General features: G+C 44.9%; 1 protein-coding gene across 1 annotated transcript; it reads left to right on the forward strand.

Moving 5' to 3' along the window:
* The first annotated feature begins 1,192 nt into the window (after positions 1–1,192).
* LRRC58 (leucine rich repeat containing 58) lies at positions 1,193–11,540 on the forward strand. Its single transcript, XM_081845465.1, has 4 exons — positions 1,193–1,666; positions 5,771–5,899; positions 6,621–6,898; positions 8,419–11,540. Exons 1-4 carry the CDS (start codon positions 1,215–1,217, stop codon positions 8,625–8,627), a joined length of 1,068 nt encoding a protein of 355 aa, XP_081701591.1. The 5' UTR covers positions 1,193–1,214; the 3' UTR covers positions 8,628–11,540.
* The last annotated feature ends 6,819 nt before the right edge of the window (positions 11,541–18,359 follow it).

Below are 18,359 nucleotides of genomic sequence, written 5' to 3' on the forward strand. Positions count from 1 at the left end.
AAACACCTGGGCTCAGGTAGCTCTGCTGTTTGCTGGTTTGCTGGAAGGGCCAAGTTCAAGGTTGCAAATGGCCAGGGAAGTGTACAGATGACACTCCTGTTTTCCTGTATGCAGGGGGTTGACACTCACGGCCCCTTCCAATTCTACAAATCTAGAGTTTGATGATTCACCATTTTATCTTTTTGTAAACCGCGTTGGGACAGTGTTGTTTTACAGTGAAGCAGTGTACACATTTTACAGGAGAAATAGATAAACGAGAGAAACAAATAGGTAGGAAGGTAGACCATAAATAGATAACCAGGTAGATAAAATAATAGTTTCTGCATTTTAAGTTCTGCTCCGTTTTTAAAGCAACGTTGCGCATTTCCCTCACTTTCAGTTTTGTCTTTTTGTAAACTGCTTTGAAGGTGGTGTTGTTTTACAATGGCGTGTAAATTTTATTAAATAGATAAATGAGAGAAACAGGTAGGTAGACAGAAAATAAATAGGTAGGCAGGTTTGTAGAAATGATGATGATAATAATAATGATAATAATAATAAATAGTAGTAATAATAGTAATAATAAAATCACCATCTGTTCCAATATTTTAACTTCTGCTCCGTTTTTAAAGCAACGTTGTGGATTTCCCTCAGTTTCACTGTTTCGTCTTTTTGTAAACTGCTTTGAAGGTGGTGTTGTTTTACAATGGTGTGTAAATTTTATGAAATAAATAGACAGATAAATGAGAGAAACAGGTAGGTAGACAGAAAATAAGTAGATAGGCAGGTTTGTAGAAATAATAATAATAATAATAATTAGTAGTAGTAGTAGTAGTAATAAAATCATCATCTGTTTCAGTATTTTAACTTCTGCTGCTTTTAAAGCATTTCCCTCAATTTCACCGTTTCATCTTTTTGAACAGCACTTTTGAGGCATCATCCTCATAATGATAATCATAATCAATTGTATTTATATCCCGCCCTCCCCAGCCAAAGCGGGCTCAGGGCGGCTGACACCACTTTGCCTTATGCTTTTGAGGAAGGCGAAGGCCCCGTCTTCTGCTGCTGCTTTACATTCAAGCGGTGTACGTATCAACTTGAGGCGAAATCCCTCCAGAGGCCGCCCGGGAACCTGGGCGAGGCGCGCAGCCCCGAGGACGGAGGCGGGCGAGGCGGGCGAGGCGGGCCTGGCGCGCAGGTTCCGGGGCCTCCTCCTCCTCCTCAGACGGAGCGCGATGGCGGCGGAGCCGGGCCGGGCCGAGGCGGAGGCGGAGGAGGAGGAGGCCGCGGCGGCGGAGGCCTTGGCTGCTGCTGCCGCCGCCGCCGCGTCGCCGACCCTTCGGCTGGCGGAGGGCGGCCTCCCGCCGGGCCTGGGCCGGCGCTTCCCGTCGGGGCTGGAGGTGCTGGACGTGAGCGGGACGGGGCTGTCGGCGCTGGGCGCGGAGCTGCTGGAGCTGCCGCGGCTCCACACGCTGCTGGCCAAGAACAACCGGCTGGGCGGCGAGGGCTCGCTGCCCAAGGGCCTGGCCGGGGCTCCCCTGGCCCGCAGCCTGCGCGTCCTCAACCTCAGCGGCAACCGCTTCACGCGAGTGCCCGGCGCGCTGCTGGGCCTGCGCCGCCTCCGCAGCCTCAGCCTGGGCAGCAACCGCCTCCAGGGCATCCCGCCCGCCATCCAGCAGCTCCGCAGGTGAGGCCGGGAGGGAGAAGGACGGCCGAGAAGGAGGACGCGGCGGGGCTGTGGCCGAGTGGGGTCCGCCTCTCGGTGCCCCCCGGGCCGGAGCACGCCAGGCCCGCCTGGACTGGGGGGGGGGTCCCAGTACGTTGTTGGACTACAACTCCCATCATGCCTAGCAGGAAGGGCCGGCTGTCGGGGATGATGGGGGTTGTAGTCCAACAGCGACTTGGGCCCTAAGGTCGAGATAGGCTACTGCTCCACACTTCAGAAGAATCTTTATTTGCACCAGCCACCAGCCATAGCAATAAAACAAAATAAAACGTACTGAAGACAGAGGTAAAAACTTAACTATAGAAAATACATTTTGCGGGTTTACATATATAATCAAATAATTGCCCTCCCCAAAAAATCTTGCAGTTTTTGCTCTCACCAGATTTTGCTCTCACCAGATTTTGCGGGTTTACATATATAATCAAATAATTGCCCTCCCCAAAAAATCTTGCAGTTTTTGCTCTCACCAGATTTTTTTTGATCTGCTAAAAAAAAGGACACAGCAGCAATGGTTGAGCGACCCGGCAGGGACAAAAATTTATGGTTGTTGTTGAGTCGTTTAGTCGTGTCCGCCTCTTGGTGACCCCCTGGACCAGAGCACGCCAGGCCCTCCTGTCTTCCACTGCCTCCCTCATGCTGGGAGCTTCCAGAACAGTAATAATAATAATAATAAACCTTTATTATCACTACACCACCTGTGTGCAGTGAAATTAAATGACCCCCCCCAATACACTTAATTGCAAATTCAGGATGGTTGTTGTTAATATTTATTAAATTGATATAACACCCTTCATCAAGAGATCGCAGGTACGTTTAAAACATTTGTTGTTTAGTTGTTCAGTCGTGTCCGGCTCTTCGGACCCCCTGGACCAGAGCATGCCAGGCCCTCCTGTCTTCCACTGCCTCCCCCAGTTGGGTCAAACTCAGGCTGGTAGCTGTCCCACTGTTACGGAAATTACGGGGGGGGGGCACATCTTTAAAGTTAAATATTACAAATATTATGCCTGAATGTATCCTTTCAACTTGACAGCTCAGGGAAGTTACCTAGCTTTAAAAAAATAATATAAAATCGTTTCCTCCATTCCAAAGCTATTTTCCCCTTAAAAAAGGACTCCAGGAAGTTCCCAGAGGTGACGATTGCTGGGCTCATCCTTAGCCAAGGGAAGCCAAATCTCATCACCTGACTTGACTCCGGCTCCAGACATGCAAAGGAACTTCTGTTGTACTTTTGGGTGGTGGGTAAAAGGTAAAGGGACCCCTGACCATTAGGTCCAATCGTGGCCAACTCTGGGGTTGCGGCGCTCATCTCGCTTTACTGGCTGAGGGAGCCGGCGTACAGCTTCTGGGTCATGTGGCCGGCATGACTAAGCCGCTTCTGGCGAACCAGAGCAGCGCACGGAAATGCCGTTTACCTTCCCACTGGAGTGGTACCTATTTAACTACTTGCACTTTGACGTGCTTTTGAACTGCTGGGTTGGCAGGAGCAGGGACCAAGCAATGGGAGCTCACCCCATCGCGGGGATTCAGACCGCTGACCTTCTGATCAGCAAGTCCTAGGCTCTGTGGTTTAGACCACAGCGCCACCCATGTCCCTACACCCATTACATCTATATTATTATGAATTATTGTTATTGTTTAGTCGTTGAGTCGTGTCCGCCTCTTCGTGACCCCCTGGACCAGAGCTCGCCAGGCACTCCTGTCTTCCACTGCCTGCCGCAGTTTGGTCAAACTCATGCTGGTAGCTTTAAGAACACTGTCCCACCATCTTGTCCTTTGTCGTCCCCTTCTCCTTGTGCCCTCTTTCTTTCCCAACATCAGTGTCTTTTCCAGGGAGTCTTCTCTTCTCATGAGGAGGCCAAAATATTGGAGCCTCAGCTTCACAATCTTTCCTTCCAGTGAGCACTCAGGGCTGATTTCCTTCAGAATGGATCAGTTTGATCTTCTTGCAGTCCATGGGACTCTCAAGAGTCTCCTTCAGCACCAGAATTCAAAAGCATCAATTCTTCGGTGATCAGCCTTCTTGATGGTCCAGCTCTCACTTCCATACATTACTACTGGGAAAACCAGAGCTTTAACTATACAAACCTTTGTTGGTAAGGTGATGTCTCTGCTTTTTAAGATGCTGTCTAGGTTTGCCATCGCCTTTCTCCCAAGGAGCAGGCGTCCTTTAATATCGTAACTGCTGTCACCATCTGCAGTGATCATGGAGCCCAAGAAAGTAAAATCTCTCACTGCCTCCATTTCTTCCAGTGTGGTGTAGTGGTTAAGAGCGGTAGTCTCCTAATCTGGGGAACCGGGTTCGCTTCCCCGCTCCTCCACCTGCAGCTGCTGGGTGACCTTGGGCCAGTCACACTTCTCTGAAGTCTCTCAGCCCCACTCACCTCACAGAGTGTTTGTCGTGGAGGAGGAAGGGAAAGGAGAATGTTAGCCGCTTTGAGACTCCTGAAGGGGAGTGAAAGGCGGGATATCAAATCCAAACTCCTCCTCCTCCTCCTCCTCTTCTTCTTCTTCTTCTTCTTCTTCTTCTTCTTCTTCTTCCCCTTCTGTTTGCCAGTGGCTATGATCTTTGTTTTTTGGATGTTGAGCTTCAGACCATATTTTGCGCTCTCCTCTTTCACCCTCATTAAAAGGTTCTTTAATTCCTCCTCACTTTCTGCCATCAAGGTTGTGTCATCTACATATCTGAGGTTGTTGATATTTCTTCCGGCGATCTTAATTCCGGCTAGGGATTCATCCAGCCCAGCCTTTCGCATGATGAATTATGCATATAAGTTAAATAAGCAGGGAGACAGTATACAGCCTTGTCGTACTCCTCGAAGAGCACATATTGATAGAGAAACGGATTAGATAATATATCAAGAAATACACAATAATAAAAGTACATTCATTTGTAAAAAAAGGAATATACAACGGGAAAGACAGGAAGTCTAGTGTGTTGGTATGTATATGATTTTTTTGGGGGGGGAATTGTTTTTGGTTTTTTTCTTGGTTCTATCTTTTTTGTTTCATTTTCTTTCTATATTTGTATATAATTTTTGTATGCATGCATGCATGAAATTATATTACAGTAAGTCCTGTAATGTAATATGACAATGTTTACCGATGAAATATAAGAATGTTAACAAATAAAATGCAAATTCAGTAAGCAAATAAATAAAGGACACCCCCCCCAAGTGCAGCATCTCCCCACGCAAAGCATGGGCTAGTTTATTGGGTTGTTGTTTTTATTTTTATTAGGTATTTTGTGGTTTTATGTCTTGATTTTATTCTGTGATCTGCCCTGAGGACCCCCCCCCCAGGTATAGGGCGGTATAAAAATTCAGTTAATAATAATAATATAGTGGTAACTTGTGGTAATATAGTGGTTCTCGAACTTAATCCATTACGGGAGTCCATTTGACTCCCGAAACCGTTCGAAAACCAAGGCATGGCTTCCGATTGGCTGCAGGAGCTTCCTGCACGCAGGTGGAAGCCGCGTTGGACGTTCGGCTTCTGAAAAACGTTTGTAATCTGGAACACTTACTTCTAGGTTTGCGTCGTTTGGGAGTTGATTTGTCTGGCAACTAAGCCATTCGGGAACCAAGGTTTGACTGTAATAATCGTGGCCACCCTACCCCTGAGTTCAACTGCATGTCTTGTCAGCCAGGGGCCGCCCATCCCATCCAGCCCCCCGAGGTGATACGGGAATTGCCACCCCATCCCCACACACTTATGCCACCGCTCAGGGTCCCCACACGGCACAATACCTCCCTCGTGGTGGGGCAGACGGAGGGCCACGTCTTGTGCTTTAGCCCCCCAAGGCGGGCGCCTCATCTTGTCTCATGGGTGGGCCAGCTCTGTGGTGGAGCAGACAGTGCTGCCCCTTGCACTTCGGCCGCCTGAGGCGGGCGCTTCACCTTTCTCATGGCTCTGCTTTCAGCCGCTCTTATGTAAAATCTCTTTGGACCGTACCGGTCCTTTGCACCGTATTCTTTCCAAAAGTGGGTTGTGTTGTGAATTGAAATTCTGAGCTGAGAGAAATCATTACTATAAACTTTTTGTGTCGCTTTTCTCTTTGTCTTCCAGTTTGGAGTTTTTGTACCTTGGAGGAAACTTCATTACTTCGATTCCACCAGAGTTGGCTAATCTGCCTTTACTCAATTACCTAGTCCTGTGTGATAACAAGATACAGAGTATTCCCCCTCAGTTGGCACAGTGAGTATTTTGAGCAGTTTAACTGTTTTGAATATATCTAGCTCTTCAGAACCTGGTAACTCCTGCTTCAGCAGGTATTTGTGTGTAGGAAGAAGCATGCAAGGTGTTTTGTTGTATGTGCAAGCCAGTTGTGATTAGCTGTGGCTTCACAGCACGCTTATGTCGCAAAACAGATTGTGCAATTGTGTCATATGACAATCTGCATGCAATTTGTGTGCTATAGGAAAAGTCTCTAAATGAAATCATGCAGCTTAATCTCATTGATGTGTACTGTTAAATTTACGCAAAAATGGCAATACTGGATCTTGCATCCAGTTGTCTCCTTTGGATTTCTCATTAGTCTGTTTAGGGCTGTTTTGTCTATGCTGTTTTGCATTCTGTATCAGTCAGGTTATTTTGACATCTTTGAATGGTTTGGAAATAATCTCATGCAGACCTGTGAAGGGAAAGGCGTTATGTATGATTTGAAGTTTGAAATGAGGTTATCACAGCAGCAAAAACCAGGATGTAAGTCGTTGGATCAAAGCAGCAATCCAATGCCCTTTGAACATACAAAGCGCTTTAAACATACTGCATATGCTTGGATTCTTGAAAGGAATTTTCAAGGTTTAATCCAGGAGACTTGGGCTCTCCTGTGGAAAGTGTAAGGGAAAGATGGACCGGAGGACTGGAATTATGGTATTGCCTTACCCCAGGTTGTTTTCTGATGTTTGGTTTCCAGGTTGCATTCCTTGCGCTCCCTTAGCCTCCACAATAACCTGCTGACATACCTTCCTCGGGAAATCCTCAATTTGGTTCATCTTGAAGAATTGAGTTTGCGTGGGAACCCATTGGTTGTACGATTTGTCCGTGACTTGACCTACAATCCTCCAAGTCTCCAAGAACTGGCTGGACGCACCATTAAAACCCGCAATGTTCCCTATGTTCCTAGTGACCTCCCTGGGAATCTCCTCCGCTATTTGAGCCTGGCCAGCAACTGCCCCAACCCTAAATGTGGAGGTATGCCCTATTCCCTGTTCTTGTGGGACATTCCTCCTACCTTCCTACACAAGTATACAGGCACCAGGAGAGGACTCACAGCCACTTTGTTCCTCCCCGTTCCTTTTTACTGCCATGATAAGCCAACCTAAGGTTTGATCAAACATGTTGTCATAGTTACACTCTTTCCTTAGTGACCATGAGCAACATTCAAGAGCAAACCTTGGCTACAGCTAATCATAAATTTTGGCTTGGATGACATGCAAAGCCCAGCCTCGATTTGACTTAGTGCCCAAATTGCTCAGGTTTATTTCTAAAGCTGACACATGAGGAACTAACTTGCTTTTCACATGTGAGGTTACTCAGTCAATTTTATTTAATATTAGGGCATAGCAATTTAGAGACTAGTACAAAATATATCCCTGTCTGCATAGTGGACCCTCGGGTTACATTACCGTCGGGTAACATAACTTTTGGGTTGCGAACACGCTTCCGGGTTTTGCCGCGCGCTCTTCGTGCCGCATGCATGTGCAGAAGCAGCTCCTCATGTTGTGGACTTTTCAGGGTATGCCCAGACCCCCGGAACGAATTAAGTTTGTATCTGGAGGGTCCACTGAACTTAACAAACTAGCACTCAACTTTCAGTAAGGCAACCTTGCACTTTTCTTGCCCAGAAAAAAAAATAACTTTTCTGGAAGATAATTTGGAGAAATAGGTGTTAAATCAGAACTGTGAGAACTTCAGTTCATTTAGGAAAGGAGTCATCAGCCTTTTCAGAACAGAGACTTAGGCTGCAGTCCTATACACATTTACCTGTGAATAAGCCCCAATGAAGTGAAGAGTAGACTTGAATAGAATTGTGTCAACAGTGGTTAACTGCAACATGCACCATGGGACTTTTATTTATTTTACTGTTTACATCTACCTTTCTCCATCTCTGTCTCTTCCCCATTTGTTTTGCTCCTACTTCCTATTAGGATTTGTTTTTGTCATTGGTCCACCTAGTGCAGCAGTTGGCAATCAGTAGTACCCCTTCACCTATTTCTTCAAAATACCTTCCCATCCTCAAGAGGGAAAAAGAGAACGGTGCCACTAATTCAACCTAGTTAGGATGGGTCAGAACCCACTTCTGCTTTCTGGCCCATCAGTTTAAAACCAGAGACAGCCTAAATCAGCAACCGGGTTTTCCTGTTTGTTAGTCCCTTTTGCAGACAGATAATTAGGGTTTCATCTAAAATAGCACTGAGGACAGTAATGTGTAATCAGCACAAAGATTTTGCTTGCGCAATAGGACTTTCGCCCCCCTTCCCCTGGGCACCCCTTCATTCTGTTAAGGGGGTTCCCCCTACCTCTTAGGAACAGATTTGGGGCGGATGCAAGGGAAGAAGAGGGGGGGAAGTCCCCTTGTGCTAATGGAATTCCTTGTGCTGACTGGACACAGTTGAATATTGCATAGGAATTATACAAATAAGATACATGCACACTTTAAGTATAAATACGAAAGCATTTGTTGTCTTAAACTACGTTTCTTTTGCCCATAGGAGTCTATTTTGACAGCTGTGTCCGCCAAATCAAATTTGTGGACTTCTGTGGGAAGTACCGCCTTCCTCTCATGCACTACCTGTGTTCCCCAGAGTGCTCTTCCCCCTGCAGTTCTGCATCTCAGAGTTCCACTTCCCAGAGTGAGTCTGATTCAGAAGACGAAGCCATTGTTGCAGCGCGCAGGATGCAGAAAGTTCTTCTTGGCTAGGAGAAGGAAGGAAAAGACTAGATGCGAATCGTGTTAAGAAAAGCAGTTGTGGAACTACGGTGTCTGGTGCTGCGCAAGAGACATCCTAGGAACCCCACCTTGACCTGTCTCTACTTTGTGGCTCATAGAAATGTGGGTGGCCAAACAGAAAAGTTTGGGCAGTGTGTCCTGAGAGGCTAAAGTTACTTTGTGCATTTGGGTGGAAATTGACACAGGAACCTTTGAAGGTAATGCCATTGGGGAAATAATTCTAGGGTTAGACATTTCAGGACTTTTTGGCACTGGGGACCAGTTAAAAGGGTGCTTTGAGTGCTTCAGTACTGAGACTAAGGATGAAGTAGACGGATCTTTGTCACTGTGATAAAACAAATAACGATATGATAGTGCAGGGTGGAAAGAGTGCTAGCAGCTGCATCTGCCATACTTGAACATTTCTCTCTCTCTCTCAGTGGAGGAGCTTGGTCTTTATTTTTAACAACATTCCTCCAAAGTACAGAAATATCTTAATTTTGATACTACTTTGGCTGGGTTCACTGCCTATAACCAGGTGTTCTGCTCTATTAACAGAACTATGCTTTTCTTTACATTACAGTGCTTTGCACTACAGCATTCGTGCCTTCTTTGGACTTTCTCCTTTTTGTTACAGTTGCTACATCACTATCTGTGATAATTTGTGGTCCAAGAATTACTTGCCCTGGTCTAAGTCCATCTGAAGCAAAAGTGTAACTAACTAGTAAATTGCAAACTAATCCTTTGCTTCCAACTTGGTTCTTATACACACAGGTGCCATTCTTTAAGAATTTTATGCTTTCGACAATATCTGCTCAAAGAGCATAGCTACGTCGTAAACTTCGGTGGTTACAATAATATGATGCCTTGTAGCTATATAACTCTGAAGAGTCAGTTGTTTCTACCAATACTACAATGTTCCCTGTTCCCTTCAAGGCAAAGGTTTTTTTACATCATACACTTGGCCCTTTTCTCCTTCTTACAACTCAGTTTGCCTTTCTCATATTAGTTTTGGCTTCCTGTGGATTTTGCCCACTTCTGTGCTTATCTGTCACTGTTGGAGATTCTATCATGTACAGTAGGCAAATGTCTAGCCTCTGTAGAATATTTTTTTAAAGTAACAGACAGACAGGAATTTTCATTGATCACTAGAGATTTCGCTAGCTCTAACAGTTGCCAGCGTCACACAGCACTCAGTTTCAAAGGATGTGCTCCTCCTCTCAAGTGACGGGTGTTTTCACACACCTTTTACCTGTTTCTGTCACTTGTTTTTGTTGAAGATCCACAGTGACTTTTCTCAAGATTTTCTGCTTTCGCTGCGCAGAGAGTTCATTTTTTGAACAATGAATTTAGTATTGTGGGCTAATGCTGAGAAAAGTTATTTGCAATGGAAACACTGTTTTGAGGAATTACATTTGGATTGGGTAGCAGGGCTTGGAGAAGAAATCACATCTAGAAAAGCCCCTAGCACAGAGCAGTTGGGTGAGAAGGGAACCCTACTGCTGCTCCTGTAGACAGGGCTATTAGGAAGAGTCTAGTCGCTTGTGATAAAGCTTGGATCTGCATGCGGTTCTGTTTCTACCCATCTCTTCCCTGCTTCATTTAGCCTTCGATTCCATGGAAGAAAGGCAGGATATATGTATTAGAAAATAAATCAAATCACCCCACTTCTAGTTCAATAACATACAGTGAAAAACCCCCACAACTTCATAGCAGCGATACCAAATTAAATCTTGTTGCTTGAGCCATGAATTGTCAGCGTGTTTCCTTATTAGTGGTTCTTATGTAGGATTGAATCTGTGAATAAATGAAGTAAAAAAAAATGTTTCATACATACTGTTAGCCCCACCCAGGTGCACTTCTTACCTCCAGTCTATCTTGATGAATTTTATAGCATCTTTGAAAATAAGTATAGAGAGTATATACTTTCCTTTCCAACCCTTAATATGTGAGATTATTCTGATTTGGTGTTCAGAATACTAGCTAAAGCTGCTGTCTTTATGAATCTTCACTACCAAACAGGCATTTTTAGCCTTCATCAAAGCATTCTTACTGCTTTAGCTACTATTCTCATTTCAGCTAACCCTGAAAGTGAATAAATAATTCCATTTTTCCTGCTGTTTCTTCCTCCTGCCATCTCTTTAGCCAAAAAAACTACAGATGGGCTGTTTGTAAATGCAAGTGTAATGTTTTAAGATCAGTAGGGAAGGCTTTGAGGACAAAATAGCTACTTGACTGGAAGCAATTTATACAGTTTCCAGTCTTCCTGCTTCTCTCTGGTTAGGATTTGCAGGATTTGTAGAATCTTTCAGCATCCCTTCAAAGGTACTCATGCACTTTCTCATGGGGCTCTGAATGGCCCTCCTGATCTTTTTCTCTTTTTATTGAAAGCTTATTTGGATCGCTTGGCAAGGGGGAGATCTTGGTCCTCTTTAGTTAGTGGCAATGAATGGGAGGGATTTAACCGATGGGAAGTAATGAAACTTAATCCTTACAGTGCTGCTTTGTTACTGACTTCAAAGAGTCATTTTAATCATCTTAAACTGCACCAGTAAGATGTTTTTCACTGCTTGAAAAAGCTCCTTGGACCCTTCAAACAGATGAGCTGGAGCGTGGTGTGGTTTAAAAAGAATTCCCATCTTCAAAAAACTTTCCAGTCAAACTACGTTGCTTGTTTATCTAGCATGCTTGATTGCACAGTGAACTCTGATCCAGAGTTTTCACCTAATTCTCTCGTTAAATGTAATCATGTGCCTTATATTTGCTTTACCAAGTTTTAAAGGTGCCTTGTGTTTGTATAACCTCACTTTGCTAGATATGCAAAGTTCTGTATTTCTAAAAGTATGTCATTATGAATTGTTAAGGAGCTTTTGAACACTAAATCAAATAATTATTTAAAACTTGCACCTGACTCTTAAGTGTCTGTTTTGCCTTTATGTGAAGTAATTGTCCCTGGATATGTGTCCTGCAAAACTCCCCCCCCCCCCAGTGTGTAATCTGTACTGTATATAATATTAAAATATTTTCTTTTTGTTTGTGGGGAGAAGTGTCAAATAGCCTGGCTGGTGTTCCAGTGTTTGGGATGGATTCAGCAAATGACTCTTGCTAGTGGAAGCTCACACAATGATTTCTTGTAGTGAAAGGATAGTCGGCCCCCCCTCTTCTCCCTGTCCCCCCACCACCAGAAAAAAATGGGTTCTTTTCTGTATTCTGTTAAAATGATATTTTTTATCACCTCTGTTTATGGGATTTTTAACCTGCCTTTTGACCTGAACACCATCAAGGTGGCTGACAAATTAGTATAAAAGCGCAGGGCATAATTTTCAGAAGTACACCCACAGTGACATTTCGACTACTCTAAGTGTGTGTGTGATGCAAGTATTTTTCCTCCCATTGAAGATAGGCGAAAGGGAACAAATGAAATAAATTTGCCACACTGTGTTGGAATAGTGTAACACAACCTCCAATCACAACACACACCTCCAGCAGGCTATAGACTTGGAAAATGCCGTAATGGGGCAATTTCTCTCTAGCCATGTGTCGTGTGTCCTTGAGTTTGCAAAGGCAAACTCTGGTGATGGGAAGTTATGGAGAAAGCGCACTTTAGCACAAGGGACCACTTTGCCAAATGTTTGGCTCCTGAGCTCACATGGGAACTTGTGCCCATTGCAAACATTTCCCCTAGAACTCCTTAACAGGTTCCTTACCTAGGAGAACGGCTGCAATAGCTGGGTAACTCTTACTCTCTCCTAAGCACTTACTGTGCATGCAGCTTCAGAGACTACTTGCTGCTGCAGCTGCTGTCTGTTGTTGGTTGCTCTGCCCATGCCATCCCCCAAAACAATGGTTTGTGTGTAGATTTCTTCAGCGTTTACAGTGAAGATTATAGGTTTATCTTTCCTGTAGTCCTCCTAATACTCTTTAACACCTTTATCTAATAATCCCACTGCCTCTTCATCTGGTTATCTTCTATACAGTCGTACCTTGGAAGTCGAACGGAATCCATTCTGGAAGTCCGACTTCCAAAACGTTCGGAAACCAAAGTGCGGCTTCCGATTGGCTGCAGGAAGCTCCTGCAGCCAATTGGAAGCAACAGAAGCCCCATCGGACGTTCGGCTTCCAAAAATAGTTCACAAACCAGAACAGTAACTTCTGGGTTTGTGGCGTTCGGGAGCCAAAACGTTTGAGTAGCTGTTCGAAAATCAAGGTACGGCTGTACAGTATATTTAAAAGCATTGTTTCAATACATGTGGGCTTGCAACACAACTTTGATGTGTAGAGTCCTCTTCTTTGGTGTCCTAGCAAGCCAGCCATGCCCCATTGTAGAACATATGTTCCTTATGAACCCTGGTTTTTTCTTATTTCTGCCCCACTCCCCAACCCTTCCAGTAGTCAGCCAGCATTGCATGGCAACTGAGCATGCTCAGCCCTCGCTGATCTGTCCCCCCCCCCATGTTCTTGAAATATTCTCTTGTTTATGCAAAGTTTAGGGTTCCCAAAGCTCAATGACACTTCTCTTGTATGTGGATAGAAGTGTTTTGGCTACATAAAGATTGCCATTTGAAAAAAATTGTTTGCTAATTGTATACAATCTCTATAAAAGTTTCTTTACTGAATTCAATTTTTAGTTCAGTCCAAAAATAAAGTAGGGACGCAGGTGGCGCTGTGGGTTAAACCACAGAGCCTAGGACTTGCCGATCAGAAGGTTGGCGGTTCGAATCCCCGCGATGGGGTGAGCTCCCGTTGCTCAGTCCCTGCTCCTGCCAACCTAGCAGTTCAAAAGCACCTCAAAATGCAAGTAGATAAATAGGTACCACTCCGGCGGGAAGGTAAACGGCGTTTCCGTGTGCTGCTCTGGTTTGCCAGAAGTGGCTTAGTCATGCTGGTCACATGACCCGGAAGCTGGACCCGGACTCCCTCGGCCAATAAAGCAAGATGAGCACCGCAACCCCAGAGTCGGTCATGACTGAACCTAATGGTCAGGGGTCCCTTTACAGTACCTAAAAATAAAGTATAAATTTAGCTAGGCGTAAAATGGGTGCATACATTCCAAGAGGGACCAAACTAACTTGCAGTGCAGTCTTACGTTCCTTCAGAAATAAGAACTACTAAGAGCTCTGAGTGTTACCCCCAGTTAAGTGTAGTTAAGGCTGCAACTGATAAAATTACTACTCTTTTTTTCAACTAGGCCCTTGCAATATAATTAGATCTACAAAAAATTGCTAGCCGACATGTGTAGGGCTGGCTGGCTTGTGGAGGAGCCTTCATAGATGCAGCCAGTGTCAAGGAAATGAAAAGCAGCAAGACAAATTAAGTAGCTGTGAAAGTTCAGCCACAAGGCAGGTAGGCTGAAGTAAATCAATTGATTTTTGGTTTATTGCTAAGTTCAACAACCTAATCTTTTGTCACTTCTATTTGGCTTACTTCTTCAGACAAGCTTCCGGAAAACAAATCCCAATGCAGGTATGGAAGCTGATCTGCACCTTCCACAGCGAAGAGAACAAATAATTATATGTCTGTCTATCCTTCAGCAGTTCTTCTGTGATTAGGCCAGGCTAGGCTTTCTCTTCTTACATTATTTAAGTTCTACAGGTTTTAGCAGCCAACTTACCATTTATTTTGCATTTTCAAAAATAAAGAAGATTTTGTCCTTGTTTTTTTAAAAGTCAGCGGCTACACCTCTTCCCCCCCCCCCACCTCTGCTCTGCCCCTGGACCATGAAAGCACTTTGCAGTCATAAGCAAAAGGAAATATGGATTACAGAACCGTGCCTGCACTGGGGTGAATAGCAATGAAAATGGCCACAATGTCCTCATAAGGCCTGAAATTTGTGTGGGTGGGTCAGTCGAGCTACCCCAAAGCAGTGCTACAGATCAGAAGGCTTGGAAGCAACCTTTAGGCAAGTTGCATTTCAATCTTATTTTTTGTAAGATGTTTTGAGGACCCATCTAGGTCAACAGGTTGAGTAAAAAAAATCAGAAATGGTTGTTACCTAATGGGAACAGATAGCTACATACAACATCATCTTGCATGGAACATAATATGGATGTACCCTATTGAATATACCTACCTCCCCATTCCTCTATTCAAAAGTGCAGCCACCTGCATTGACTTTAACTTTTAAAGAAACAACCACTGGGAGGGAATCGTAGAACTGTAGAGTTAGAAGGGACCCTGGGGATCATCTACTCCAACCCCTGCAAGGCAGGAATCTGCAGCTGTCCCGCACAGGGATCCAGCCTTCAGCCTTGGCGTTATCAGCACCATGCTCTAACTATACCTCTTACCTCTTTTAATTATTGCCAACCTATGGGATTTGATCAGTTGTGGGTTAAAAAAAAAAATCCTTAAATTTATAGTTGCCATATTACCGTGTCAGATAGAAGCGATACATTTGTAATACTGTCTTGCTAACATGAATTCCAGTGTTGAGGTTTTTCCCCGGTGAATCAAGAGAGAGATACGTATCCCTGCTTTGCTGAGTGTGATGTTGCATGTGCTGCAGAACAAGAAACCAGCAGAGTAGATTTTTCTCTTCAGCACTGTGAACAGATCTCCGAATGATTCAGAGGAGGTAACCGTGGAGCCGAACACCTGCTTCTATTCAGCAAAAATGGACGTTAAATATTTCAGTAGGCTGGGAAGCTCAGGGGACCAGACAGGAATAGATCACATTTCCTAATAATAAAGTGACTTACCGAGTGGATGATCTGCAGTTTGTCAGAGGCATCTTAAGATCCCTAGTAGATAAGTCAACGAAGTCCTTCCATGTGTGCTTTTGAGCAGAGGAGTAGCCACGGTAAGTAGGTTAGATTACGAGGAACAGTTAAAGTTATTTCTGAAAACGTTTTTCTCTGCAATTAGTAATACAACAAAACAATGTAATGAAAAGAATGGCTTAGTCTAATGAGAAGATGATGCTAGGGAAACAAGTGACTGCACCCGAAACGTGAGAAGCACTAGTTAGACATGGGACGAGGGACCAGTGTTAGTGCTCTTATTTATATCAAAGGACCAAAATAATACATTAACGTAGAAGGGGGTATAATGGGACACTAAGTAACAGCAAAAATACTGGAAAGGGATATATACACGCAGGACGCAGGTGGCGCTGTGGTCTAAACCACAGAGCCTAGGGCTTGCCGAGTGGAAGGTTGACAGTTCAAATCCCTGCGACGGGGTGAGCTCCCGTTACTCTGTTCCAGCTCCTGCCAACCTAGCAGTTCAAAAGCACGTCAAAGTGCAAGTAGATAAATAGGCACCACTCTGGCAGGAAAGTAAACAGTGTTTCCGTGCTCTGCTCTGGTTCGTCAGAGGCGGCTTAGTCATGCTGGCCACATGACCCGGAAGCTGTACATCGGCTCCCTCGGCCAATAAAGCGAGATGAGCGCCGCAATCCCAGAGTCGGTCACGACTGGACCTAACAGTCAGGGATCCCTTTACCTTTACATATATATATATATGCATGACAGATTGCTGTGGGAGAAAAAACCTACAAAACTACGAGGAGCAGTGTGAGTGTAGGTAATTTCAATGCGCAGTGGTACATCTTTAATAATAATAATAATAATAATAAATTTTATTTATATCCCGCCCTCCCCAGCCGAAGCCGGGCTCAGGGCGGCTAACAACACTAAAACAATACAACATTATAAAACATTATAAAAATGAGTTTAAAACAAAATTAATGGCAACCATAAGCTAAAGTCTTGAAAAGATTGCCAAAGGAGGGAGTCAGGCTGCGCCCTAACAAAAGGCCAGGTGGAACAGCTCTGTCTTGCAGGCCCTGCGGAAAGATGTCAAGTCCTGCAGGGCCCTTGTCTCTTGTGACAGAGCGTTCCACCAGGTTGGAGCCGCAGCCGAAAAAGCCCTGGCTCTGGTTGAGGCCAGCCTAACCTCTCTGTGGCTTGGGACCTTCAAGGTGTTTTTATTTGAAGACCGTAAGTTCCTCTGTGGGGCATACCAGGAGAGGCGGTCCCGTAGGTACGAGGGCCCTAGGCCGTATAGGGCTTTGAAGGTTAAAACCAGCACCTTAAACCTGATCCTGTACTCCACCGGGAGCCAGTGCAGCTTGTATAGCACCGGATGAATGTGATCTCTAAGCGAAGACCCCGTAAGGAGTCTCGCTGCGGCATTCTGCACCCGTTGGAGTTTCTGGGTCAGTCTCAAGGGCAGCCCCACGTAGAGCGAGTTACAATAATCCAGTCTGGAGGTGACCGTCGCGTGGATCACAGTGGCTAGGTCAGGGCGAGAGAGGTAAGGAGCCAACTGCTTAGCTTGGCGGAGATGAAAAAATGCCGCCTTTGTTATAGCTGCAATCTGCGCCTCCATAGAGAGGGAGGTATCGAAGATTACACCCAAACTCTTAACGGATGGTGCTGGCACTAATTGCACCCCCGCAAGAGATGGGAGTTGCCCCCTCAGTCCCAAGTCGTCCCGTCCCAGCCAGAGGACCTCTGTCTTCGAAGGATTTAACTTCAACCGGCTCCCACGAAACCATCCAGCCACAGCCTCCAAGCATCTGATCAGTGTGTCTGGGGCCGAGTCCGGGTGGCCGTCCATCAACAAGCTTTAATGTGTAGTGATACATCTTCATAACTTCTATTAATGATCAAGCTGATAGGATATCTCCTCCTTTGGCACACAGTAATTTATAGTTGGGCCTGTTAAGATGAGGCTTGTGTAATTTGAAAAAGGGATGATTAAAGATAGATGGGGATAATTTTTCAGCTCTGTCATGCCATCGAGGACTGGAGGTAATTCAGCTCTCGAATAACATGCAATATACACAACACAACTTGCTTTGTTTTATGTAAAAAACTTCTATTAATAGAACTGTGGTGAAGGAAGCAGCATATTACAAGAGGGCAACTGCATTTGCTTTTTAAGTTCCCAAAGCTGAATTATGAACACGAAGTGTTTACTTTTGAAAAAGCAAATATTGTTTAAACTTCAAATACAGTGTGATGTGGACTTCTTGGGAGCTGAGGGAGAGTTGTTTTGGGAATGTTGGTTGGTTCTAACAGAGGTGCTATTTTGCTGATCTTTTAAGTTCTCAAGACTATGAGATGAGACTTTGTTTAGCTGATGGGATCGTGCCCATAAATGATCATTGCTGATTATGTCAGTCACTGGTGTATAATATAAGCATTGTCACATAGGAGTCCGTGACTAAGTCACTTGTGCATGTAGCAGTCTCAGCAGCAATTGAGGTGCTGGATTGAGAATAACAATTACCAAGCCAGCTCCAGTTGGAATTGCCAGCTATAGAAGTGCAATTTGATGGGGAAACTCCTGCCTCCCTTGCAGCAAAGCTGCTCAGCGCTCTTTTCCCCTTCCTTCCTTCCAAACAAACAAAACCAGTCACAGCTGCAAAGTTAATAGTTTTATCAAGGTACCAAGAGGGCCCATTGTGCACCCAACAGCAAACAGAGGCTTTCCCTCAGCTGCTGGAACAAAAGAAGTGGACTTTAAAAGGCAACACGATACCACAAAACAATGAGCATAGGACAGGTGACAGCTGTAATCGATAGTAGACCGTGTGCAGTGGGAAGTTGCCTGGTGGAATTTGAGAACATCAGTCAATACAGAGCTGTCATCCCCTTCCTAAGGGGACGCGGGTGGCGCTGTGCTCTAAACCACTGAGCCTCTTGGGCTTGCCAATCAGAAGGTCAGTGGTTTAAATCCCCGCGACGGGGTGAGCTCCTGTTGCTATGTCCCAGC

The sequence above is a fragment of the Podarcis erhardii genome, assembly GCF_964252035.2.
Source record: "Podarcis erhardii genome assembly, chromosome: 17".
Lineage (NCBI taxonomy): Eukaryota > Metazoa > Chordata > Lepidosauria > Squamata > Lacertidae > Podarcis > Podarcis erhardii.

What these genes read in the sequence shown, in the direction of transcription:
- LRRC58 (XM_081845465.1), top strand. Translation starts at nt 1,215, where the DNA reads ATGGCGGCGGAGCCGGGCCGGGCCGAGGCGGAGGCGGAGGAGGAGGAG. An exon ending in GCCATCCAGCAGCTCCGCAG is followed by an intron (nt 1,667 to 5,770) that starts GTGAGGCCGGGA and finishes TTTGTCTTCCAG; the next exon opens with TTTGGAGTTTTTGTACCTTG. An exon ending in CCCCAACCCTAAATGTGGAG is followed by an intron (nt 6,899 to 8,418) that starts GTATGCCCTATT and finishes TTTTGCCCATAG; the next exon opens with GAGTCTATTTTGACAGCTGT.